The sequence below is a fragment of the Chlamydotis macqueenii genome, chromosome 4 (genome assembly GCF_036417535.1).
Source record: "Chlamydotis macqueenii isolate bChlMac1 chromosome 4, bChlMac1.mat, whole genome shotgun sequence".
NCBI lineage: Eukaryota > Metazoa > Chordata > Aves > Otidiformes > Otididae > Chlamydotis > Chlamydotis macqueenii.
Window position 1 is genome coordinate 15316929 of NC_141559.1, and position 27826 is coordinate 15344754.

Genomic DNA, 27826 nt, shown 5'->3' on the forward strand with positions numbered 1-27826 from the left:
AACTGAGGTCATGCTTGGGCACTGAGCAGAAGTATTGTTTGAAGCTGGCAAATGCAGTTGCTGAACCCCTTGCTGTGTGGCACAAAAATCACTGAGGCCACACAGCAAATTGAATGAGGAAACTGAGCTGATGGGAATTGTCCTACCACCTACCTCTACCCCTTGTCTTCTCCTCCCGCTAACACCCTGTCCCAAACTTATTTTGATTTTGTTTATGCTGTGTCATTATTTTCCAGGGTGATCACCTCATTTATTCAGGGCTGTTTCGGGAAGAGGGATATACAGGGTTCAGTAGCAGGCCCTGCTTAAAAGTCTTCATCAGATGCGCCTTGAGTCCAGTTCTGGAAACTGTCAGCACTTTGGTTTTTTTTTGTTGTTGGCTGGTTTTTGATCACACCACTCTTGCGAGTTACAGGGGATGTTTTTAATTGCTGTATGTTAATTTAAAAAGTAAAATCCTTTTTTTCCTCTCCCTCTGATATTCTCTTGCAGGTTCTTGGCCGGAAGGGTTTGGAGTAATGAGAAGGTCGCATCCATCAAGGGGGGATGTCTGCGCTGCCTTCCTGGAACTGGAGGACTGAAAAGGAGAAAGGACCAGAATTATTTGATACAGGCTGCTTTTGACTACTGACACAATCTGCTGTACCCTGGTAGTGGCGGAAGAACAGGACAGTCTCTTCTGCTTGGTTCTGTGGTATTGCCACAGTGGGGTCACCATGAACGTGACAAGTTTATTCTCCTTCACCAGCCCAGCAGTGAAAAGGCTGCTGGGTTGGAAGCAGGGGGATGAAGAAGAAAAATGGGCAGAGAAAGCTGTTGATGCATTAGTGAAAAAACTGAAGAAGAAAAAAGGTGCTATGGAGGAGCTGGAAAAAGCATTAAGCTGTCCTGGTCAGCCCAGCAACTGTGTGACAATTCCTCGTTCCTTGGATGGCAGGCTTCAGGTTTCGCACCGGAAAGGGCTACCACATGTAATTTACTGTAGAGTGTGGCGCTGGCCTGACCTGCAGAGCCATCACGAACTGAAACCACTGGAATGTTGTGAGTTTCCCTTTGGTTCAAAGCAGAAGGAGGTTTGCATCAATCCCTACCACTACAAGCGGGTAGAGAGTCCTGGTAGGTTCTTCCTTGTTTGTACCTTTACACCTTATCTGAACAATGCAAGGTATGGCAATTAATCATGTGAGTCATCAGCTTAAATAAGCAGAAGTGGCTGTTTGCACATGTCAGATTCTTCCTCTGCAATCTATCTGTATGTAAGCATTAGTTAGCAGTTCTCCCTTTCACATGGCCAATGCTTCACTTGTGTAAATGTTTTATCACCTTACAGAGGCATAGTCTTTGTATGTGCCTCAAGCTGCTCAGCCTGGTATCACCTGGTTTTGTTGGTGACCACTATCCATCAATTATTCTGTTTTTTACTGAACTGTGCAGGTGAGTGAATCTGTATGAAACATTGCAAGCTAATGTACAGGATTATTGCAGTCTTCATGAAAACTATTCTGACATACTGTGGTCATGGTATTATTATTATTTCCAAATTATTATTTCACTTCTGTCACTTGTTTCTTCATCCCACAGAATATAATCCCCTCAACTTAAAGCAATTGACAGCATTTGACAGCAATATTTGGTTGTATGTGAAGTTTTACTGTCAGCTATTCTGTAAGCACAGTTTCCTTACCTGTTACCCACTTAACCTACTTCTTTTTTTTAAGGCGCAACCCATTCTCTCTGTCTCTTCTTCAAAGACCTCTTTTTGATAAATCTCTGCTTAATTTTACTTATGCAAGCTTGTTGCCGGGAATACTTCCTGGGACTGAGATGAAATATGCTTGGATGTATCTACACTACTTTCTAGCTACTTGCGAGATTGTACAGGGACATGTGCACAAATTCACTGCAGGTGTGAGTGGACTTCCCTGATTGAATTTGGGAAGTCCATCTGTGTTGGGCATGTCATAAACTGTGAAGTCATCTGAGCAGAGTGGCATGGACAGCTTAAGAACTACAGTGGAAATCAGATTGTTGAAAGATTGTTTTTCTGTGGATGGAAATTGCATTTGTCTTGCATCCACAACACATAGCGCATATCTAAATGTTAAATATTTCCCTTTGGTGTGTTAGTATTAACTTGGAAATCATGTGAATGGCAGAGGTAATACCCATGTATGTATTTATGCAGCAGAAGCTTGAACAAAGGAACTCTGCAATGGAAAAACAGTTCTTAAAAAAAATAAAATAAAAAATGTTAACATTCTGAACAATTCCATGTTTAGCAGAAGTGTGATAGTAAAAGTCATGTCCTTGTACTGCTAGCTGTCTGCGTATGTCTGCACTAGTTGCTTGCATTCAGTATTCCAAAATACTGAAAATTAAGATTCCTGAAAGAGATCTGTTTCCATCAGATTGAGCAACAGTTGGGCTCTTACTGTTACTGTAATGTCAAACGACATGTTCTAACTCATTTTGCTTTAATCTTGGAAACAATTACTGAGTTTGAGAACATTATCATTTGGACCATTTATGTCATATTTTAAAATAGATATTTGTAAATGTACTGTCAGTACAATGAGATATGCAAGATAAAAATAGAATAAAACTTTCCAAAGATGTCTAACTAAAACGTACATTTCAGCTGAGTGCTGCTAAGTAGTTTAAGTGGTTGGAAAGCTGGGGTTTGGGTGTTGAGTTATCTTATGAATTTTGTATTTGGGAAATGGAATAAAAATTTCTTAACTGTAAGTCTGAATTCTGGGTTACTCTTTAATTGTTTTGGATGAGACAAAAATCTCTACATTCATGTAGCTACAGAATTTTTTCTGGGGAAAAAAAAACCCCTTTTTTTCCAGAGAGTACCCTTCAGGAAAAACTAGATATTCTCGGTCAACTGCTTAATAGGCAGCTGGGCAGTTTTCTTGCGGACATTAGAGCTGTGGTCAGTTTGACGTGGCTGACAGAAGCGTTTGGTCTTTCACAAGAGGTAGCTGCTGACCAGGATCTAGCATTCACTTCTGCTGAGATGCTCTGTTAAATCAGGTTCTGGAGGTACAAAGTTATATGGATGCTGACGTTACGTCTTGAACTTCTAGCAGCTTGCCAAGTGCGAGAGTGGGGTTGAACCCCCGTGTGCTTTTACTGAGGTCTCTGCCTGGGTACGTGAAGGAGGAGGGGTTTGTATTTAGTCAGCCGCATATCTGCTGTTGTTTTGAGTGATATTGCATGGAGATGCATGGGGAAAAACGTGGCTTTTGGAAACGGGTGGTAGCTGAACTCCCGATTGTATTGGAGAGCTGTGCTTCATAATTATGACTTCTTTTTTTCCTGTCCCTTCCTTGTTCTTGCTGTCCTCCAAGCATTGTCTTTATCTTCATTTCCTGACAGTCACTCCTGAATTCTGCTAACCAGTTTTTCCCATTTTTGCCAGGACGTTAAAACACCATTATTGCTGCGTAAGTGCTTACGCTTTGAGACTAATGGGTAGTGGGAATTTGTGTATGAGTCACTGTTTCCAACAGTCTGTGAAGGAGATATCAAGGTTTGTGTTTCCAAGGCTATCATCACGGCCAGGAGGGTTAGAAATGTACTTTCTCTTGACAAAACAAAATTGGAAACTCAGATTGTGTATGACGCGCATTTTGTTTGCAAGGTACATCATGAAATTCTGGCTCTCCTCAACAGTGTGGTCTGTAACTGCTTTGTGCATATCCAGTTACCAGAGAGCTGAAGCATATGGTGTGTGAGTGGGATGGCATCTGTATGTTCACTCTTCTGCTGGTTGTTCTGTGACTTGTTTCAGTGTTGTGTAAGTTTTGAGGAAAGGATTAGCGGTAAATCCTCAAATATGTAAAATCAGGTAATGCTCTGTGTTGGGAAATTAGTGCTATGAATGAGTCTCAGTTTTCACAGTGCCAGATGGATGCATGGATTTTCTACCTTGGTACCTTATTCCATCCTTGCTGTTTAGCTTGAAGTTATAAGCTTGGAAAACATGAGAGTTGACACGCTGTGGTGTGTCTGCCAGCTACAGAGCTACACCTGAATCCAAATGAGATTTTTCTGTTAGCCAGGCCAGATAGCAACCGGTTGTAAACAGTCAAGAGGAGGTGGAAAACTATCAGCAGTCTCAAACAGGGATCCTCCCAGGTGTCCCTGAGCGCAGACTGTGCTGCTGCCTGTACGTGGCATCTGGCAGGCATGTGGGTGTGATGTGGTGGTAAACCTGACCTAGAGGCTCTGTGCAGGCATGGGTACCCATCTGATCCTGCAGCGAGTTGGTCAAGAAAACTGAACATACAGAAAACTACTTCTTGGCACAGTTAGCCTGGCAAGTTTGGTGCCCTCAGTTCAGTCGCTGTGGAGTCAGGAGGGGGCAAGGCAGCGTGGAGGTGAGGAAGAGTGGCCTTCCTGCGACTGCAGGGGGGTTGGACTAGATGACCTTTGAAGGTCCCTTCCAACTCTAACCATCCTATGATTCTATGACTGTGTGACACGGGGTCAGCCTGGTATCAGCAACCTGGCCCCCAGGCAGCGGAGGCTGTCATCTGTGGCAGGGTGCATAAACAGCTCCTGCTCGCTGTGGTGTGCCAGCACAGCTGTTTGTGTGGCCTTGTGCTGAACCAGATCACGGTCACTTTTTCCCTCTCCTGCTGTGTTATCTTCCAGGTTGATCAGAGCAGCACCAGGGCTCATGGCGTGGCTGCCGGAACATCTGTACCAACACAGCCCTGCGAACAACATGTGGGAAGGAGTGGAGGTGGTGGGAAATGAGAGGAGAAAGTAGAGGCTGTTTTGTTGCTGAGTATGGGAGTACAACCTTGTACTCAACTGCCAGGAAGAACTATCTTCTTTAGATGAGTTACAGTAGCTCACTGCTGCTATTTCTTACGTCTGTTGTGTGCAGAATTATTTCTGGTGCAGGGTAGTTAATGGCTGTCAAATTTCTCCCTTAGCAAGGCAAAGCAAAGCTTTTAATTAAGGAGGGCAAGGTCTGAATTTGATGCCTTTTTAAAAACTGGCATGCTCAGCTGAACTGGTGTGCTTACTTGGCTGAATCTGCCTTTTTCTCCTCAGTTTTATTTTTCTGGTTTAGAGATATCTGGAAATCAGGCTCATACCTGATTTGGGGCTATCCTTAAGTATGATCAAGACTTGAGAAATAATTAGAGCATATGTAGAGGCTGTGAGGAAAAAGCAAACATGATGTTCCTTATCTCTCTCTGAAAATGCCACAAATGACTTGCTGGAGAATGTGAAATTACGTTTGGAAGGGTCTCCCGAGACACTTCCTTCCCTTCTTTCATTACTTTGGTTTCTGTGGAGATACAGCCTCTGTTGCTCGCCTGTGTCCTCAGTTATGTCAAGGGGATCAGGTGAAAGATGTCATCCAGAATTTGCCGGGGGGCGGGGGGGGGGGAGAATATATGTTTTTAAGCCTAGATCCTATTTGCTCTAACAGCAAAACAAAAGGAATGGGATAGGGAGCAGGGAGGCTGAAGAGGTGCTTAAATTGACACTGCTATTATTAAAAAAAAAAAAAGTAAATCACACCTCTAATGTGGCTTTAGGGGAGGAGGTTCAGTTCTTTTGCCTTAGCTAAAGGGAAGGAAGGAAGATGAAGAAACTGAATATTTCATTTTCTTAAAGTACCAGTGAACACTAGCTCTCGGTTCCATTTGATGCAGAATTGTGTTGGTTTGCCTCTACTAACTGTCCTTGCTCATCAGCCTGCTAAGTTAAAGAGGATTTGAATTTATAACATGTTACAAAGGAGGCAAAAGAGGAATTAACTTCACTTTTATGCTTCATGTATGGAAGTGGTTGAAGGTACAGAGTGTTTATGTAAATGGCTGCCCCTCGCCCTGCAAGTGAATGCTGTCTCCTGAGTGTCCAGAATCTGCTGATACCTCCTCAGGGGTCAGGCTTGGGAGAAACCTACTCTTCGTTGGTCTCGATGAGCTTAAACCTGCCTTGGGAAATGCAGTTGTTAACTTTTTGATACTAATTTCTAGAGGTGCTTACTGATGCTTTGCTGTGCTTGAAGCATGCAATGCCAGAGGGTTCTACAACCAGTCAGTCCAGAAGCAGCCGATCTGTTCTGTGAAAAATTGTAGTTGTGTGGGTCAGCCCGTTAGCACAGCCCCTTGGAGTCAGAAAATAACTACACTGGTTCAGGTTATTTGCAATTACCAATAGAGTGTGGATGATAAAGGCTGGAGGATTTTCCTCTGTTAAGCTTCGCTTTGGAGAGCTGGCTGCAGTCTGCTCTACCAAGGAGCTTTTATGAAGCTGATGGTGCCCGTGTTCCCCCCAAATCAGGGGATGGATGAGCAGTGGTTGCTTTTTTGTGACACAGACAAGTACACTGTCAGAACTGTTGAATTTTCAATTTTGCCTAAAGATCATGATGTTCCTTTCTGTTATAATTGTGAGTTCAAAGTGGATGTCTGCTTCAGCAAGCTTGTTTTTGGCAAGAAACATTTTACCTAAATGTACAGCTGCTCTTTGCCGAAAGAACAGGCCAGATCCCCAGGCTCTGAGGAGACTGGTAGGTGTGTCGTGCTGTTTTTGCTCCCAGCGTGGACTCCTTGCCTGTGACTTTAACCTGATTGTTTTATTTGTCTTTGATCTCCTCTGCTGTTTGCTCTGAGTCAGTCTCCATAAGGCTGCACACCTACTGCAAGGGTGCAGAAAGAAACTTGAAATGGTGGAAGTCCTGGATAAGGCAGGTTTAGACTGACACAATCCTGGAAGTAAATGCTCCTTGAATGCTCCCCTGTGCAGTGCTGCAGCTCTGGTCCTCCGTGAAAGAAAAATGAGACATGTTTAGAGGAGCTTTTTAATGCCATTTGAACTAACACAGATGTGTTAGTTGTGTATATTGGTCTAGTCATGCTTGTGACCTCTCTCTAGGTACTTTACAGAAAAATGAAATGAGTCAGTTAGTCATCCCTGTCTTGACCCCTGCACTCAGCTGGCCTAGGATCACTACATATAAAATTAATATTCCCAAACTGTTTCTAGACAGCGTAAATTAAGACGATCCTTTAAAACCTGCTCACAGCATCTTCTCCTGGTGCATCAATCCTGATGCAGCCTGTTGCAGCGAGTTGCCTGTCGGATGGCTGATGCCGCTTTCAGCAAGCGGCAGGGTTCAAACGCAGCTCCTGCGACCGTCATAGTGGCAGGTGCTGTGAGTCTCTCCAGACCAAATTTAGAGCTGGGAGAGAAAAGCTGGGAGTAAGCAGTGACTCCCTTTGGGACCACGAGCTTGCCTGGCTGGGTGTTTTGGGGTCCCAAGGCTTGCTTGATGCCTCCCACTGCCCAGCATCTGGGAGAACAGGGCGACATAAGGGAGGGGAAAACCAGTGTGTCCCTTTGGAGTTAATATGTAAGACCAAGTTAGAAAAATCCTTGTTCCTGCCTGATTTTCATAGCAGGATTTCTGTATCTCTGTAGGCTGGGGCTGAGGGAGCAGAGAGTGTCGTTGCCGAGTTTTGCCCTATTGCTGTGTAACGCTGCTGTTGGGCGTAACTTTAAAAATAGCTACAACAGGTGGGCACAATTATAGGATGGCTCCCCAAAATAGCAAGCAACTGTCAGTTTGCTTGGCAAGTAGTATAAAACTTTCTTCATTTCAGTTTTGCAGAATTCAGTTCTAAAATTCCCCACGAGAACCCACCTGGGGTAGAGGAATTGAAATAGGGAGGCAGAAAGGAGGGAATGGTCTAAAGCAGAGTTTTCCTTGTCTAAGCTCACCACGTGTCAGAAAAATGAGCTGCAATAAAGGGATTAAAGTTGTCAAGAAGGATCTGTTTGTGTCGTCCCACCCCTCTTCTTTCAAATAACCAGATTCAGATGTTTCTTCTGACTTAAAAAACCAGACTTCCAAGTTTTAACCTTCCTCAGTAGGATGGCGACTGTGGCTTTCGTACAGGTAATTTGAACTCTGGTCTGTGTAACTGTCTGAGTTAATACACACTATCACACTGTAACTTCCTCCTGAATCAGGACTGCTTCTCCCTCAAATCCGCTTACAAGAACTCCTTCACTAATGTGCATACAATTAGTACTAAATTCTGAAATTGGCCTTTACAAATGTCAGTTTAATAAAAATGTTAGCTTATCAGAGCATCCGCAAATAAAATCTAATGTTCGCTGAATATTGTAATGCAGGAAATGTACTAATATTACTTGCCAAATGCATTTAGACCAGATGTCTGATGTAAAAGTAAAGTCAGTAAAGCAACAACTGTTTTGCCCCCCCCCGCTTTTTTTTTTTGCCTTTTCTTTTTTTAAATACAGACTTCTGTTGTAACTATGTAAAATGACAATCAAGCCATGGGGTCTACTGAAACTGCAAAATAGAATTAAGAGTTGAGAATGCAGGACAGCTCTCAGCTTTCTCCTGGAGTAAAAAGTCTGGCATGTTTCTCCGTCTGTTGCCCAAAACAGGCTCCTGAATAGCTATTATTGAGCATTTTCACTTGCAATTACTAGAACATAGGTTTGGAGCAAAAGTCTAAAAGGCTGGCATTTCTGCTTTTGAGAAAACAGTGAAGCAAAGCTGCGCTACCACAGCCAATAGCACAGCCTTGCTTCAGCCAGGTGGTATTGGAACAGCATAAAGTAGCTAGATCCTCAGAGATTGCTTTTGCCACAACACTATTAATTTTTTATTAATTTTATTTTTTTTTTTAGCCAAGAGTAAACTCTATCCTAAGTATAGACATGTAAGTGTCTTTCTATGTGAGAACTTGTCCTCTGGTCAAAGAATATTCAATTTTGCCAGGTCTTGTTTTAGGCAACACAGGAAAACCTAATGACATTAAAACTTTGCTTTCTACTTGGTATTTTATTATTTGCAAGAGAGATCTTGGCAAGACCTTTCAGTCAGCGTGCTTCAGTGACTCTAGAGCTACAGACAGCAAGCAAAACGAAGCACGTTCAGCTGAGCATACACTGATACCTGCTCTGTTCCCACTGTGGGACTGGACTGCTCACCAGGATGCCACAGCCAACCTCAGGAAGTGAAGCTAGGAGTCTTTAGGAGGGTTGAAATTTGTTAGTTTAACAAATTGGGTTTTTTTTTTTTTTTTTTTTTTTCCTTCTTCTAACTTTTTGTTTTTCTTACAACTTCATCTTTGCAGGATTTTTTATGTAGAGTGTGGAGTACAAGCTGCAAGTTCCTCCCCCTGCCTCATGTTTTCATACCCATTTCCAGACAGCATGAACTGTTGCGTGAGGATTTCCCTCCTTCCCAACCCGCAGTTCTATTTTTCTGGTAAAACATAAGTGGCTTTGCATAAATTTATATGAAAATACAGCTATATGATGCTTGGAAATTAAAGTGCACTGTCTAATGATAGTGCCCTCAGGTCTTCATTAGGGCTGAGGGCCCTGTTGTGGTATAAGCCTGTACAAACCCTGCTACAGAACATACAGTGACCAAGCTGTCATGTTTTTTTTTAAGAGGAGACAGTGCAGCAGCAGTTGTTCTTTTCCTTTATTTTTATCTTTTTGTATTTTATAAAGCTCACAGAAGAGGCAGAATCTACTTTGGCAAGGAAAGATGATCAAAGTCTGGTTGCTTATATGTGGCCCCTTGTTGTATTTCATTACTTGGTCTTTCAATTTCCAGATATGGAAAGAGAGCTCCTACCCAAATTGTCATGTAACATGCAAGGAGGGATAGACAAAAAAAATGAGCCCTTGAGGGAAACTAGCTGTCATCGGGGCTTGTGTAAGATAACTGTAGCTTATCTGCATATGCTTCTTGGAAAGTACATCAGGTCCTTTGGATTGGATTAGGGGTTTGCTTTTTTTTTTTTAGTAGAGAAACTTAAAAAAAAAAGTTATATTCATAAATTGGAGACTTTCTATATTTGTTAAAATCATTATCTCTGGAATGTGAAAACAGAACAAAAAAAAGAAAGCCAAGGAAATCTTTACTCTAGCACTGCACACCTGTTCGTTTTCTGAAGAACAGAATGACGTGCTGGAGATACGAAGAGTAGAGATCAGTAGCTTTCTTCAAAGGCCACCATTACATTTTCATAAAAGCATTTCTTTCTTGGTGTAGTTAGTTGGAACACTTATCTGAACAGCCGGGTTGTCTTTGGTCTATCTTCTATATTTTTTTTCGTTCTTGGCTCTTAGATGAAATAGCCCTGTGGGTGAAATTGCTCTGTAGCTGTAATTTCTTTAATACAGCTCCACTTGTTTGGTGCGGGCATACTTTGGGTATTATTTGCATAGTAAAAACAAGCTACCCGATTCCCAGGCTGTCTTGACAGATACAGGGTCTGGCTTCCAGGTGGTTTATCTTCTTCTTCAACCATTACTGTAGTAGCATTACTGCTAGTAGTCATATATTAACTCTCAACTACAGGTCCACATCCACACAAAATCTCGGAGCAAAATTTAGCTGTGGTGTAGCCCATAAAAGCTTTTAATCTGGTATTTGAGTAAGTGCAGAAATCAAGCTGTCAGATGATTTGTGGTCCTATTCCACTAACTGGTTTTAACCATATTAATGAAGTTGAATTTGCAAATCTCTTCCAGTAGCTTTTCAAGACAACAGTGTATTTAATAGTATGTTTCCTTTAAATATATGCATCCCTACTGAATAGAAACAATGATAATTAAAAAAAAATCTTATATTTTTTTTGTATGTATGTTCCCTTCTGATGAAGAAAGTAAAGAGGAAGGGAGAAGTTCTGTCTGCAAACTGTTAAAGCAGTGTCCTGAGGAGATCTGCACAGCAAAGATGTGCATTGCTTCATTATTTTATAGCAACAGGTGTGCTGGCTTAGCACGGAATAACTCTCTCATGCTTTCTCCCCTTCAATTATACCTCTTCCTGGAGCTGGCAGCTGCAACAGAGATCAGCCTCCTCCCCTGCTGTACAGAGCCTCAGTAATTTGTTATTCCGTATGGCTTCTGACAGAAGCTCAGCGCCTTGCACAGGGGTGAGAGGTGTCCCCCTTTACGTTCTGAAATCCTGGCATCCTTCTATACTTGCCAAGGGCTTGATCCCTGCTCTTGTCTTCGTTCCTGAGTGAGCAGCATTCAGATTAACTCCTCTGTGACTCCGGTGGGAGCAGCTAGCCTGAAAAATAAGTCTGAGCTGCAAAGAGATCAGGTTATGGCAGAGAGTGACTGGCCTGCAGCTGGAGTAATTGGAGCACTGTAGCCTCTGTCCAACCTGACGTGGCCTTTCAGGGCTTCTTCCTCCTCATTTAAGACTGTGTGTATTTAGGGAGGATGTGAATTAGGGGCAGCACTCAAGGTAAATTCTGCAGTAGTATTTTTGAGGCTATTTGTGCTGTATCAATATCAGTTGTATTCTTTCCCCTTCTTCCCCATTTTCCATGTGTATTTTGAAGAAGTTGGCATTCAGTCATTTGAGGTTGAAGGTTGACAGGATGTGTAGGTTTGCATGACAGAGAGATGGGAAGAGGAGCTTTGTTCTTATTTTGAGTCCTTCTGAACTTCAACAGTGGTTCTGCCCAACAGGAGAAAACGTGTATATACCTTGGGAAAATCTGGCACCACTTTATTTTAATTACAGAAAATGTACAGAAAATATCCTGTTCTCATGCTATTTTAAAATGCTATAAATCGTGTGGCTTCCTGTGATGTCATGTGTGTCATTGTTTAATGTGAGGTAGGGGATGGGAAAGGCAGGTGATGTACTTTCTGCACAAATTAACTTCAGAAAAGTTAATGATTTGACCTTCATCCGTAGGAAAGGAAGAGATAGGAAAGCTGTGTTTTTAATGCTCAGAAAAGTAAGGAAGAATCTTAAAGACAGGAAAGGGAAAATACTTTTTAACACATGATCTCATTGTTACTTTTTTCACTGGTAATTTATTAGCCCAGCAAATGTTGACTCTGACGGTTAAATAGTGCTTGACCTCACTGCAAAAGAACTGCTAGGTTTAACAGAACAAACTTAATTCTGAGAGATATTATATATCATATTCAGAGAGATTGGGTTTGACATCTACCACGTTGTGAATGAGAGGATTTATGATGTCCACCTGAACGTTGAGTAACTTTTTTTTTTTAATGACTTTTTCCAGAGATGTGTGAGAGTGACTGCAGTAGAAGCAAGGGACAGTCTGCACAGCCGAGGGAGATGCAGCTTCTCCTGGGGTGTTTTACAATTGAGAGCTTCCTCAGAATGGCAGGTGGATGTGTTTCATTTCAGAAAATGCCATAACTAGGAACTTCATCTATTCCTTATAAAGTGGAATTGGTTAAAATTTTCACATATAAACAAATCTACTTAGGGGTGACATCTGCCTCAAATATTTGATATCTGTTGGAATCTCAATGGAGCTGCTCTGAGAAAGTGAGACATCAGATTAAATCTTTAAAACCTACTTCTGACTGTAACAGCCAGCATTAATTTCATTAGAGGGCGAAGGGAGTTCAGTGTATGTTCAGTGAAGATTTCTGGGCTTAAACTTTTCATGCATTAGTGCCACTGGCAGGCAAAAATCCAGTGGCTTAATCTCTCTTTTAGGCGTATGCAAAAAAAAAAAAAGAGCAAGGGAAATCTGCCTCCCCGCCTCCCTAGTTAATCTATGACTTGCTTTAGAATAGAGAGAGTTTTGTGTGTGGCATCCTTTTGAATCAGTCTTAAACATGGACCTAGACCTCAGGCCTGATCTATGCATGAAGTTGTGTTTTGGTACTCTCGAACTCCAGGACACTCACATAACTATCTGAATGCCTCTGTATAAGCAGAGCGCTGGAAGAATAAAGATGCCCCAGTGTCTTGGAAGAACCTGTTTGACTTGGCAAGAAAATGTGGTTTTTTTGGTTGTTGTTTTTTGTTTGGTTGGTTTGTTTTTTGTTTTGGTTTTTTGTTGTGTTTGGTTGTTTTGTTTGTTTTGTTTTTGTTTTGTTTTTCCAATTAGTTTGTCATTCAGCCTTTTGGTGAAGCAGCTGTCTCTGAAACACCTTTCTTAATCTGAGTGATAGTTATATCTGTATAGGCTTGTCATGTATGCATGCTTCTGTTCCTCTTCTGTGTTCCTACCAGGTATTGGAGACAGGGCAGGAGTCTCGAGGAGAGGGTAGTAGCCTGGCTTGCTTTTGCAGGTTTTTTTGGCACCCTCCCTTCAAGGCCGGCTGTCCAGGGGAGTTTCTTCCAGTCCTGTACAGCCATGGAGCTGGGAAATGGAGGTGAAGGGGGATGGATGTGGAGAGGAATAGCTTTTTTTTTTTTTATTTCATTTCCACTACTTTGTGCACAATCTCCATGTCCTTGCTGTTCCCTCTTCTTTTCCCTCCCCATCACCCAAAAATCTCAATCAATAACAAAACGAGCTTTTAATCCTTTGAGTAGCTTGGACTTTGCTGTGAGGTGTTCAAAGATAGAAGCTAAGGCACTGGGAAAAAGAGCTGATTCTTTTGTCTTAGTGTATCTGGTATCATGTTCATATTCTCAGTCAAAAAGAGACCTTTGTTTCCTGCTGGTGAGGAGGCTTTGTGAGTATAGTGAGACAAGTAGTTTCTGATGTGTGTTTCTCTGACCCCGTAGTAGCATATAGTTGGAGTTCAATTGCTGCGCAGTTGGTTTTTTTGAACTACGTAATTTTGTTTGAATTGCACATTTTGTAAACTGATGTGAAGAGTTAATAACTGTTTTAATACTAACTTTTAAGAACATAGTCCAGGTTAAAAATAAAACTACAACTGTTGGGACTAGGCTGAGTTCAAGGCATATTATTATTGTCTTCAGAAAAAAAAATATCTGTCCTTATTAGCAAGGTTTTGGGTTACAGGCGTTACATGATTAGCAGGATCACAAGAGCAGCAAAACAAACTGCATGTCAGCATTGTAACACCCTACTTCTCAGCATTTCTTTGTGTTAATAAAATGAAAACTTAGAATTTTGGTTTGTTCTTGGCTCTTCTTCCCTGGCCCTCTGTGAAAACAAGCTCCCATCAGGCAAACCAGGCAGCTAGCGTGATCACTATGAATTCAAGCTATGCACTAACTGGATATAAGGAAAAGAGTTCTTGCTTAGACATGTGCTCCTAGATTTGCCTACCTTGTTTTTAAGACAGATGTGAATTTGCCCTGGGGAGGAAGAATACTGTTTTTTTTCCCTGTATAGCCTAGTCCTTCAGAACTGAGTCTAATGCTGTAGCTTTTCCCTCTTTCTCTCTTTCCAGTGCTTCCTCCAGTGCTGGTTCCAAGGCACAGTGAGTACAACCCTCAGCACAGCCTCCTGGCCCAGTTCCGCAACCTGGGACAAAATGAGCCCCACATGCCGCACAATGCTACTTTCCCGGACTCTTTTCAGCAACCCAACAGTCACCCGTTCCCCCACTCGCCCAACAGCAGCTATCCAAACTCGCCTGGAAGCAGCAGTAGCACCTACCCGCATTCTCCAGCCAGCTCAGACCCGGGAAGTCCTTTCCAGATGCCAGGTACGGTCAACTTCTGTTCCCTTTCTGAAGGGAGAAGGTGGATGGATGTCACCGGTATCATGAGTTTTTTTTACTTAATAATACCAAATTATCAGCCAACACTTGTGTTCAACAGTGAGCTGAGAGATGTGAGGTAATAAAGACTATTTAATCCTTTTTTCTAGTAATAATACTAAGGGTTTTCATATTGTGCCTCTTTCAATCACAGTTAAAACGTTACATAAAACTCTTTTGGAGTCGAGGAAGGGATTAAAAAAGTTTTGGGCACCAGTTCAACAGTTTAGCCCACAAAGCATCGTGCTTAATGCACAAGAAGTGTAATGCTACAGATCATCCTTGCTTAGGACAGAGATCATCATAAATTCAGCACAAGGCTTTAGTTCTGCAGAAGAAGGATGTTTCTCAAGGGGATCATGGTACTACTGGTTTATGATAAAATTTCTTCACATAATGATGTAATTTCAAGAAATGTTTTCAGCTGAAAAACAGTTCCTTAAGGCCCTGAAAAGAAATCTTCAGGCTGTTTTACTTCCTAAGGTCAAAGAAGTAACCTTTCTTTGTTGACTGATGTCCATAGAAAATGCTGTGAAGCTGTCTCTCCTTTGGTCTTTACATGCAGATGGATAAAAATACTGCAGAAGCAGTCTGTGACAGATTTCTTGATCTAAATATTGGGAGAAAGATTCCGTATAAATGCTTACTGATGTTCTGTTTGCATGTTTTCTTTAGGGGCTGAGGGAGGGCGTGTGTAAACAAAGCGGTAGACTTGCGAAAATCTGTTTTCTGTTACATGAAATTAACATCCATACATTTCTGCTGCTGATAGTTGTTTCTCTTTAAAATTTTTCTCTTGTGAGTGAAGACTACTGAATTTGCAGAGGCAGGACGGAAGCAAAGAGTTTGTATTGGCTGTTCTAAAAAATATGAAAAGCTACTGCAAAACCAGCTGTCTTTCCTTCCTTTGGAAAAAAAAAAAAAAGATGACTGGTGTGGTTGGGGCTCTTCCAGCAGAGATAAAGGCTTCTCTAAGAAGGTCTTCCTGAATGCTGGCTTATGGAAGTTGACTTGATCTTTGAGGGGTCTGTTCTGTCTGCATGCCTGGAAGGACAAGTCAGCAGCTGCAGTGAAGAAATTGAATTAGAGGAGAGGTCACGATACTGATGTCCTTGAAGTTTAGCTCTGGACAGTTAGTTATTCGTCTTGCGCTAATGGGGAAAGAGGCTGACTTTTAGAAAATAAAAAAAAAAAAAAAAGGAGCAAAGTAGTTATCCAGAGATCTTGAAAACTTTCTGGATACTGGCTGATTTGTTGCCTGTGACCTTAGAATTGTGTTCCCCTATCTGTGCTTCGCTAACATCATGTTTGCACGCACACGAGCATTTAAGGCTTAGGAAAACTCAAGAGTTAAACTCCAGTGCAGACTGTTAAGCTTTTAATGCAGTCCTGTTGTCATCTCTGTCTTTCTCTGCTGCTCTCTCTTGTCCAACTGAGGGTATCCAAGTAAGGGAGTTAGTAATGGACCTGCCAGCTCTCAAAAGAATATCTCCTGAACAATAAGTAGTTAATAGATTTCATTAACGTGTGTTTCCTTAAAAAAGAAAAAAAAAAAAACAAACACCACCACCAAAACAAACAATAACTCCACTGCACAAAAACCCAAAACTTAGATAGCAGTGGTATGATTCTCCTGCCTCTTGCTAATGCTAATTTGGTTTTCAGGGTTTTGGAAGCCCATGTGGTCGTTTGCTGCGGTAGCTTGCAATCCGTGCTCTCAGTAATGGAAGTAAATGTGAGATGAGCAGCAGCCATATTCATTAGATAAATCTAATCTTGGCTTTTGCAGCAAAAGCTTGCAGGGATCAGGCAAGAGTTTCTCTTTTTGCATGTACCTCTGTGCAGTTGATGTGGAGGAGAGTGTCCTCTGGTGTATTGGGAAATGGTGACATTGGCAACTTCCTGCAGCTTCTAAGAAATCATTTGGGAAGCTTTCTCAGAAGTGAAATAGGCAGTTGAATAGCAACGCTAGTATCTGGCTGGGTTGCTTCAAACAGATGCTGCACACAGGGTGAAAGCAGTGTGTCAGTGCGTACGGCCATTGGGCTACATTTATGCTGGTGATTCAGTCCTGAGCGGGGCAGTACAGCCAGTAAGAGACACTGACAGATAAATTCCAGACCCAGATGACTACTTCTGTAGAATTGGGGTTCCTGAACACTTTCTGCTGTTCCCAATCTAGGGAAATAGAGCTAATACTTCACAATGACAATAATAAGGTCCTGGATATATCTGGGATGTTTGCGTGCTTTGCTGATAGAATCACGTTAGAAACAGGAAAGTTCGACTTGAAAGTTTTCTGCTCTGACTTCTGTTCACATTTACCATATTTGATATCTACTTCTGACCTGGTCCTGAGACCTCTTTGTGCCTTAATATCTATATGGCACTTTCAACCTGCAAAAAACGTGGGTTGGAAACATCACTGAGCTTTCTTTTGTGGGTTGATGGGGGGGGGGCGGGGGGGGAAGTGACTTGTTTGCATTGCAGTTGCACAGTACTTCTGTGCTTTCCTGACTCAAGATCCATGATGGCTTTCTCAGATTTCTGGTGGGTGGAAGTTTATAGCTGAGTCAGGCTGGAAGCATTTCCAGGCCAAAACTGTTTATGTGGGTATGTATATATACTTTAAAGAGAGGATCGGACTTGTGTATCTCTGCCTTTTCTATCTTTAGCTGATACTCCCCCTCCTGCTTACTTGCCTCCGGAAGACCAGATGACACACGATACCTCCCAGCCAATGGATACCAACATGATGGCACCTGCAATTCCCCCGGACATACACAGAGGAGGTAAAAACATTTCCTTCTTGCCTTCTGCTTTGCTTCTTAAGAGTGAAGAACTTTCAGAACTTACTTTTAATAATTGAGTTTTGATTCTGGATAGATATTGTTTATGGAAACTTTTAGCTGTAGAAAAGAAAAAAAGCCAGCCATGTATATTTTTCCTGTTGTTGTAAGGGACAAAATAGTAAATCTGGAGATAAAAATTTATAAATGTGAATATTTGTTAGGACAAGAAGCTATCACATGACTCTTAAGAAATGTAAAATGTATGGAGTTTATGACTTTCTTACTCCCAACCAGCTCAGCAACCAATGTCATTTTATGTTTTGTACCTGGAACTTCCACAATTCACCAAACAGAAAGAATTCCTGTGATGCTGCACACTTCTGTGTGCAATGCTGAAATTACACGTGTGCAAGAAAAGGAGTCTCTTTCTCTCTTATGATTACATTGATTTATTGGAACAATGCAGTTAATGCTATATAAAGCCTTCTGAATTGTGGATCACAATAGATAGGTCAAGTATAACTCTCTAAGCAAAGACTTGATCAGAGGATGGATGCTAATACTGTCAGTTATATAAACGCCCAGGAACATTTTACATGGTACACTGGAATATCTGTATTTTTTTCCTTTGGGACTGTGCATCTCGTAAAATTGTCTTTTCTTACTATGTTTTTGTCCTGAATTCTAAACTTCAGTCCTTAAAGAGTGTGCTCTGCTTTTAATAATTTACCCTTCTCCTGGCCATAAGGATGTTTATGGGTTTTTTTTTTCCACTTTTTTGTTGTTCCACTCTCTCTTTCTCCATTTTTGTTGCATCTTTGAGTCATGCAGTGATAGCACTGGGTTCAGAATTTGGAGCTGTCTCCTGAGGTGTGGCATTGCTACAGACTTCAAAATCTGTATTAAAAAAAAAGAAGCTATTACTTTATGTACTATGACACAGACATCTTTTTACACATTGCTTTTTAAAGCCTTTGCAGCCAGCCGTGACTGCTGAGTAAAGGATTTAGTACATTCATCACATTGTGAGAAATAGCCCCTTTAGAGAGCACATAAGCTTACAGAGTTGTGGCCCATGCCAAGAGAGAGCAGCAAGCTGGATGCTGTGCCAGAATGATTGTCAAGATCACAAGCATATGAACAATTTAACTGTTGTTAGACTTTTTTTTTTTTTGTGCTTATTTTGTTGCTAGGCTTAATGTCTGGTTTCAGGAAGTATATTTGCCCTCTTAGGACAATTTGGATAGCTTTTGTGCTAACCTGTTTACTCTGTGTGGAATGAGTTTTGCATGTGATAAACGCTATCTGTAGCATTTCCGCTTTTCGCTGCTCCAGTACACTCTGTGTGTATGTGTAGTCCTTGCTGCCCCAAAGTACGTTTATCAATGTTTATGCCTAACTGCAGACCTTTGCATGTTTGTCCCTCTCACAAAATAACACAAGTACTGTAGAATTCCTCTGTTATATGAGAGTTGATAAAGAGAAAAAGTTTACATTTTTCTTCTTGCTTTTTAACATTGAATAATTTCAAAATAAAAATTGTGTCTATTACTATTTTTCTTTCCTACTAGTTTGGTACAATGGATCTTCATCTCTGTCACTTAATTTAAAAAAACCAAACCAAACCAAAACAAACAAAAAAACCCTTTACATGTCTTTACATGTTTGTTATTCATATATGTATGCTCTAAGTGCTCTACTCTTACACCCTGCAGCAGATTTTTTTTTTTTTAAAGAAGAGTTTTTACTGTGAACTTACTGCACCATTTTTATTGCGAACTTTTTAGAACTGTGTTCTTCATGGTGATTTGTTAGTCTTAAGAGATTTCATTTAACAAGCTGCATCCTGTCAATGAAGTTGGGTAATTTCCATTGTTGGCCCATGCTGGGAATAGAGAGACTAAACGCACCTGCTCTGCATGACTTAAAGCAAATGTAAGGAAGTTAGTATGAGATCTGTGTGAGAGAGATATGATTCATTCTGTAAGAATGGCCAGCTGGCAAGATTTCTTCCTGACTTTGAGAACTGGGGCAAAGCTGCAGCTTTGATGATTGCTGGCATCTTCATGGGAATTAAAAGTGTAGTAACCTCTTACTAATAACTAATGACTGATTTTTAGTAATTTGTTATTGTTGTTTGGGTTTTTTTTTGGTTTTTTTTTTTTGCAGTGATGTGAAAGGATGGAAAATGCTAGAGTATCAGGAAAGATCAACTACTGTTTACCAGTGTTTTAAGCAAGTTATTGGCCAGCAGTAGACACTATGCTCAGAAGTTTTCCACAGTGATGTGGGGTGTGTTACCCTGCTTTTAATTACTTGTCACCTTTTGTATCTGCCATGTACTGCTGTTTTTAGGGGGACTTTTTTTTTTGTTTTGCCCATGTCAGAAAATTCATAGTGGTATGATCTGTGAACAAAGGAAAATACAAAACACTGGTCTTAGTTGGTTGATTTCAGTAAAGACTTGGGACTGGGAGAAGGAAACCTCTGGCCAGAGAAACAAGTTTCCCCTAATACCAGTCTGATTTTCTTTTTAGCACTTTGACCTGTAGTTGGAGCTTTAATCTGCAAAGTTGGTATCTTATCAGCAAGTCCAACTGTGCTAGGCTTAGCAGTGAAATAGTTTCCTTCATTTAAAAGAAACCACATAAAGCAACCATGACCCTTCACTAGCCTCCTTTTATTTGGAAGCAATTTAATAATTTGTAGCTGTACTTGGCACTTGAAAGAACACGCACCAGGTGGAGATAGCTGAAGAAGCCTATGTTATTGTTGGACACTCTCTGGGAAACTCTTTTTGGTAAAGATCTTCAGTATCATCTGGAGAAATTGTTCCCCATGCACAGTCACAAGTGTTACCTTAAGACTGCAGTGTGTTTTTAGAGCTTGATGGGTAGAAGTTGTGAACCAGGAATTTCCTGTTGGCATTCTGCACAATTCCCAGCTTCAGTCAGGAGTTGCTGAGGAGGAGCTGCTTGTTACAGAGTCTGGAAAACTAGATTCTGAGAACTCCTTGCTATTACTCAATAAGTAATTATTTTGGTGATGAACAGTTGCAGGTTTTGCATTTGGCAGCACTTGATGAATAAAAGGTTCTCTTTAAATAATATCTTCCTCCATTTCATCTGCTCTGCAGCCCAGCATAATTGTTAAGATCCTGTGCATTGTGCCCTTGTTCAGCCTCTGATCCCAGGCAGTACATTTTCATATTGAAGATGTGCTTCATGCATTTTCTGCGGACAGACATCAGTCTGTCTTAGTTTTTGAAATCTCCTACCCTTCCCCAAGAAGCCCAGGAGAAAGATTTGTACACACCCTGAATGCTGAAAGATTAATCTTCTGACTGTGTATTTAAGCAGCCTTGCTATAGCCTTCTCGGTATCCAAAGTTACAAACGGTCTCGTGCAATTCTGTGATGCTGTTTCTCCCTGTCACTTTGCAGTAAGCACAGAGGTGACTTGTAATTTGGTAGCTGAGTAGAATGAACTAAAGAGCAAGTTCATTTACTAAATTGAAAAGCTGAGCTGTATAATTGCAATGTTTCTCTGCTGTCTGGGCCCACACCATAGTGTGTCGTAGAAAATGTGGCAGGGATGTTGGGCACTGCTTGGTAGGTGCCTGGGAGCTTCCTGCACTTTTCTGTCAACCTTTGTCTCTTATGAGTCTTGTGCAAGTAAAGTTGAGGTGAGATTGTTCTGTTGTATGTCTGTGGCTATGAAAAGTTCAAAAATAACTGAAGATAGAAGAGCCTTCATTTAGCTGCAAATGCTTATCCAGCTCATCTTTCAGTGATCTTCAGCCAAAATCTGCAGGTTTATAAATCTTTACATGTCAAACCTGTATTCCAGTGCCATTAGACAGTGCCATTTCCATTGTTGCTTTACAGATGTTCAGGCAGTTGCTTATGAAGAGCCGAAGCACTGGTGCTCCATTGTCTACTATGAGCTGAATAATCGTGTTGGGGAGGCGTTCCATGCTTCTTCCACCAGCATCCTGGTGGATGGCTTCACTGATCCTTCAAACAACAAGAACAGATTTTGCCTGGGGCTGCTCTCGAATGTTAACCGCAACTCCACCATTGAGAACACTAGGCGGCATATTGGCAAAGGTGAGTTTTGGATCTTTGCATCTGTTTTTTGGGCACAGTAGGAGGGGTGTGTATGTTTCCCTTACACTTGAAAACCTCGACCACTTACCTCAAGAGCAGGCTAGCCTTCCCAAGTATATGGGATAAGTGCTTGTGTTGGTAAATGCATAATTTTCTGGCCAGGTCTTACAAGCAAAGTATTGTTCTTACCTGGTGTGTAATTACAGGAAGCTTTTACCCTTAATCGATTTTTAATTGTCTGAGGGCTATCATAATCTTAATTAGAATGAGAGTTTAAGGCAGGTTGTCTAATGAGATGTCTTGATTTATCTTGATTACTGGTGTATATGGAAACCAAAATTATAGTTCTTGGCACCAAATTTTTAGCTAGCCTTAGTTCCGACATATATTAGCTATCCTAACATGTATTTAGAGAGACAACCTGTTAAAACAGTTTTTTCCAAATTCATTTGGCACAGTCTGGTCATTCTTTCAGTTGGAATTTTGTGCTTCTCTTCTATGGCTGTGACAGTGTCCTGCAAAAGAGAAAAGCTTCTGTTTTTTGTCTGACTTAATGGAGTCCTCTCTTTCTGAGAACTCGCCTACAATGCAAATGACAGGCAATACTGACATTGCCCCCTGCAATGGGGCATTCCTGCCAGGTAAATTTTTTAGGTGTTTACATTATCAGTAAGCTCTGAATTTTCTGAGGCAGTTGAGAGCTCAGCATACCCAGGCAGCGGGGTGCATGTTTTAAGTGCTAATTAATGAAATATCTTCCTCCTCCTTAGAAGAGGAAAGAATTGAAACTGAAGAGAATTATCAAGTCTTCCAGTCTGAGCCCTCAATCTGGAGAGCTTTTCTCTACATGAGGGCTTGTGCAGCTCTCAGCAGTCCATCGCACCTGTGCTGTGCCACTCAAGTCCTAATACTTCTTCCTTCTTTTCCTCCCCATCCCGCTTACTAAGTATCAGGATATTTATTTAACACCTCATTCATTTTCCTGTTAAAAGTAACCCAGCTGCAAGCAGAGTTCTGCTGAAGCACTTAACTGCATGTGCACCGGAGCAGAGTGTGGAAGGTTGCTGTTGAATATGTAAATATGTACAACTGATGGTGATGTAGAACTGTTAGTCTTTGAGGAAGGAGGAGTAAATCCCAGACTTGAAGGTGTAGCCATAAATATTTTTGCAGATCAGGTGGGAGTATATATGTACCCACACAGGTACATGCGTAGTCAGTGGCAAAATATTATGTGACAGAGCACAGTCGAGGCTTTCTGACTTAACTTCAGTTTAGCTTTTAAACTCTTGTGTGTTCACTTCTGACTTGTGACATTGTGAGAGGGGAAAGGTTTAAGCAGCAAATAATCCATTTTCAAACACAAGAGGCAAATTATCTTGCTTTCTCAAAGCTGTTGGAATGGAGTCCTGCTGACAGCAAATCTCCACAAAGGTTCCCTGTATGTTGCTCTTCTGGGACTTGCTGCTGTCAGTGGCAGGTGAGGGAGCAGGCAGTAGAAGGGGAAAGGACTCTGAAATTGGTGTGTACCCTCATTTGACAGATACATCTGAGGAACATAGAATCATAGAATCATTTGACTTGGAAAAGACCTTTAAGATCATTGAGTCCAACCGTTAACCTCACACTGCCAAGTCCACCAGTAAGCCATGTCCCCAAGTGCCACGTCTGCACGTCTTTTAAACACCTCTAGAGATGGTGACTCAACCACTTCCCTGGGCAGCCTGTTCCAATGCTTGATAAGCCTTTCAGTGAAGAAATTTTTCCTAATATCCAATCTAAACCTCCCCTGGCACAACTTGAGGCTGTATAAGGGCCACCTTATTTTTCCAGCTTTCTGGAATTAAGGCAAGCTGAAAAAACTCATCCTAGCCAAAATAGTGTTCAGGTTCTTTCCAGAGAATCCAGCTTGGGGTTGCTTTAGTATCTACAAATTATGCAGTAGGTTCCTGCTTTCTTCTCTTGTATTCCCAATTATTGTTTTACATAAATATAATGACGGCAAAAATATTCATGTGGTCTATCCGTCCAATATACTACATCAAAACTACTGTAGTACTTGCTAGTTTATTGTTGTTGAATATACGTGTTAAATGCAGGAATTAGCAATTTCCCTTATAGATACATACACACCCTCCTTTCAAATCACCTGCTGATGAAAGAGAAAAGAAAACATCAAGTTTGAAGACAGTCGCTTGGTGATCTGATATGCAATTAGTGTTTATCTCTTTAAGCAGAAACGTATGTCTGTGGAGACAGAGCATGAAAAATAGATATACAGTGTGAATGCTTCTAACCCCATATGTCAACCTTCTCCTCCTAGGTGTTCATCTCTATTATGTTGGTGGGGAAGTGTATGCTGAATGTCTTAGCGACAGCAGTATTTTTGTGCAAAGTCGGAACTGCAACTACCATCACGGGTTCCATCCCACCACGGTCTGCAAAATCCCCAGTGGCTGCAGTTTGAAGATTTTCAATAATCAAGAGTTTGCTCAGCTTTTGGCTCAGTCAGTGAACCATGGCTTTGAGACAGTGTATGAGCTTACGAAGATGTGCACTCTCCGTATGAGTTTTGTAAAGGTATGTGGAAGTTTGTTTGAGATTATTTATTCTGCCTACAAAATAATTTTTTCTTAATGTCATTTTTGAAAGGTCCAGTGCCTCCTTCCATCGACCTGTTAATAACTATTGAATTTAAAGTGTGGAATAATGCTCATTAAGTGTAAGACAGATCTTAATAAAACAAAGTTGTCTTTGTGGACAAAAGTCCGTCTGATGCCCATACTTTGAAAGCTTGAGGTGACTTTCAGAAGGTCTTTCTTCATGTAAGTCTGTAGTCACTTGTGAAGCATTTCTATCATGTCTGTTAACTATTCTAATTTCATTGAATTGCCTCTTGTAATTCTTTTGTGTTTCAGTTGAATTTTTGTGTTTAATGTGTGCCTAGATAGTGTGTGTGTATATAGAATTATTTGCATAATTACTCTGGAATTATGGGGCTTGTCTTTTTAAATTATGTGGCATATGGCAAGGTACAGTACAAGTAAGTTTTGAAAATAATTGAGTCATTAACTACTTGGCCTAAAAGTGGAAAAGCCCCCAACTCATTATGTAACATCAGCTTTTGCTCCTTTTTTTTGCCCATTGTTACGATCCATGCCATCTCCTGCTCTATAAAAGGCCCAGCTGAACTTCATGCTTCTGTTCCTGGGTGGTATTTTTGGAGAGCTGAGCTGGGACTGCAGTGTAAGTCATTACAGCAGCTGTGGGAGCGTAGATAGCATAATTCTCTAAATCTGTCTCGGCCAGCAGCTCCCAAATTAGGAGCTGCAGTAATTATTTAGAATAATACACATACCTTTCTATTCTAGGGGGGCATGCAAGGTCAAGATGTGTGATGTGGCTGTGGGTATCAACATGTGTACTGATATAACACGTGTACTATGATTCTATGAAAAGGGCTGGTCACATGTATGAAAGTAATGACAATTGTAATATGCTGAAATGCAGATAGAAACTTTCAGAGGTGTTAGGACAGGGGTTCCTAAAATGGAATAGGTTGGTTATAGGTCTGCATCCTATAGAGTTGTACAGCAGTGTTGCCTGAACAGTTGCACAGGACCTCCTGCGTACTGGATGTGGCACTGCACAGGGTTCAGAGCTGCTGCCACCTGTGTTGGGAGCTGGATAGTCCCTTCATTGAGGGTTAATATAGAGCAGAGCAAACTGTACCTGCAGGTGTCTCCAGACCTGCCCCCGAAATGGTTCATTTACAAAATTACTTTGAATGCTGTTTAAAATCTGCTTCTATCTTTGGTAATTACTGTAACCGAATTGGGTGTGAGCTGAAACAAAACCTATCTTGTTTTAACTTGAGAAATAGCCTGCTAGGGAATGACCATGCCCTCCTTCTCCAGAGAGGAATGTTTCTGACTTACTGCTAAGTTTATTGTGTCCATCCTGTGAATGATGCTTTGGTTCTTGTTAGACGAGTGCCTCATCACTTCCATAATGTCAGTCTATGACCTCATTTTTTAATTTGTTGATCTGTTTAGCAGCATTTCCCCCTAGTTTCTTCTATTTTTGGTCTTGTCAGAGAAGATATGATTATCCCCCTCTTCAGAGGCTTTACTGGGACATCATGCAGCTGGCAGTGAGGTATGGGGAACTTTTGCACTGCCACAGGTTAAGTCTTTAAGAATTTTAAGACTTCCATTCCAAGAGGTCAAGAGATCTCAAAATAACAGTTCCTTCATTTTTTTTTTTTACTTCAGATTTGTTTGTTGAAATGTGATACTAGTTGGTGCATCAAGGGTGTTATGCTACCCTGCTGATAATGACTGTTGAAAGATAGAGTATTTTGGTAAGAAAGATGATGATTAAAGTATGCGTCTCATGTATTTGATATTATAGAATAAGATATTTTTTTAAAATTTTTTTTTCCCCACTTACGATTCTGTTTGCAGGGTTGGGGAGCTGAATATCATCGTCAAGATGTAACGAGCACTCCATGCTGGATAGAGATACATCTTCATGGTCCCCTTCAGTGGCTGGATAAAGTACTTACTCAGATGGGCTCTCCTCATAATCCTATTTCTTCAGTGTCTTAAAAGGTCCCAAGCTCCTGCATTTTGGAAGCAATTGAGCCTTGCATGTACTTGAAGGATGTATGAGTCAGACACACTTTTTTTTTTTTCTCCTGAAGTGGCAACAGCTGAATAAGAGCCATGAAAATACTTGACTTCTGTGACCAACTGTTGGATTCAGAAAAAAAAAACCCACCAACTTGTTTGACATACTGTTGGTATCAAGAATTTTAGTTTACATTGTAATCTACTATTGCAAAGTTGATTTGCAGGGCTTAGAGCAACGGAGACGACTGAGCCAAATCTACAATCTGTTGGACCGAGTTCCCAAAGGATCTTCCTGTAGCTGCCACTCTGAGATTCTTTCTTCTTATGTTTAGCGTTTGCTATTTTCCCCTGCGTCCTTTGGAGCTAAGAGCTGATGGTGGTGAAGTCTGCTTTTTGCAGGCTCTCTGCAGTACATTTTGAAACCATTTGTCTAAGTTGATGGTTGCTAGTCTCTTTAAAAGAAAAAAAAAAAAGTAATATGGTTTAATCTCAATAACTGTGTAATAATCTTTAAAATTGTGTCCTGACCATACTGCTGTAAGAATGTTAGGTATGTTTTTTTTGCTAAATGTATGTATGGTGTATTTGAAAGTTTAGAAATTAATTAGATTTAGACCATAAAGGAATTAGGAATATTTGAGTGGGGGGAGGTGGGAGTGGGAGGGGGAAAATGACATCTGAAATGTAGAATATATTGTAAACATAGCTTGTTAGTTTAAACTGAGGTCTGAGTTTTGCTGTGCATTTCATTTTTATCGTGGCTTCATCTTCTTAATTCTGACTATTTTTGCCTCTTCATTTTCCCCCAAAACAATTGTGCAGCTAGTTAATTCTTTTACCCGTGAAGAGGACAAAACGATTAATTCCTGCAGTTTGAAGGCTGCAGCTCTATGTATTTCAAGATAAAATTGTACAGAGTGCTCTTTAGCTATTGAGCAGTTTTATACATTTTATGTAACAGAAGTAGACTTTTAATTTTGTAAGAGAATCTTGTTTTGCCATACTTAGTAACTGTTAATTGTTTGGAGGACTTAAAAATCCCTGTGTGGGTCTATTTCAAACTTAAAAATATATATATTTTTAATTTTTACTTTTTTTTTTTTTTTTACTGCTTGGTTTATTTTCTTCTCTTTGATCTTTTATATTCACATAAGCTGTAATACTTTAAGTACCTTTATTCCAAAACTAGTAGGTCCTCTTTACTGGAAGTTTTAAATAAAACCTGTTGTTACTGCTTACATTTGATTAAAACCTTGTCTTGTCCACTTCTTAGTAGACTCTTAACAAACCAGATAAAGATACAGTCTTGGAGGAGGAAGAACTAGAAATGAAGATACACTGAGCTTAGACATTTGTGGTTAGTACAGGTTAGTAACCCTACTAAACTCAGTATATGAGATAAATAAGTACTCTAGAGAGAAAGAGTTCTTAACCAGGCAAGATTAGAATGGATGCAGTAACACTGAAGTATCCTAGCCACTTAGCTAAATTTCTGTGAGATTTCAACATACAATGTCTGTATGAGAAGAAATTTTGCTGAGATTGCACCATCAGTGGGCTCTTGCTGCTCCTTGCCGTGGTTGTGGTGAAGAGCCTTATGCTCCTTTCCCCACACCTCTTCTCTGGGGAGAGGTGAGAGAAGGATTCTCTCACCAGTGCCTGTGCCTGGCTATAATGAACCATGGAGTGATAACAGGAGTGTGAGGGAAAGCTGCGCAACAAAGATGAATGTGTGTTCAGCCAGATGTATGCATGTGTATGTCACAGTAATAAGTAACAGCCCTTTT

General features: G+C 40.9%; 1 protein-coding gene across 4 annotated transcripts in view; it reads left to right on the forward strand.

The window, feature by feature from the left end:
* The window catches only part of SMAD1 (SMAD family member 1), a 57839-nt gene extending 30549 nt beyond the window's left edge, over positions 1 to 27290 (forward strand). For all 4 annotated transcript variants that reach the window (XM_086747153.1, XM_086747155.1, XM_086747154.1 and 1 more), the window contains 6 exons: positions 493 to 1116; positions 14194 to 14451; positions 17181 to 17297; positions 21184 to 21405; positions 23729 to 23985; positions 25872 to 27290. In XM_086747153.1, coding sequence (XP_086603279.1) covers positions 717 to 1116; positions 14194 to 14451; positions 17181 to 17297; positions 21184 to 21405; positions 23729 to 23985; positions 25872 to 26015 — 1398 coding nt within the window. In that variant the 5' untranslated portion in view covers positions 493 to 716 and the 3' untranslated portion in view covers positions 26016 to 27290. The remainder of the gene's footprint in view (positions 1 to 492; positions 1117 to 14193; positions 14452 to 17180; positions 17298 to 21183; positions 21406 to 23728; positions 23986 to 25871) is intronic.
* The last annotated feature ends 536 nt before the right edge of the window (positions 27291 to 27826 follow it).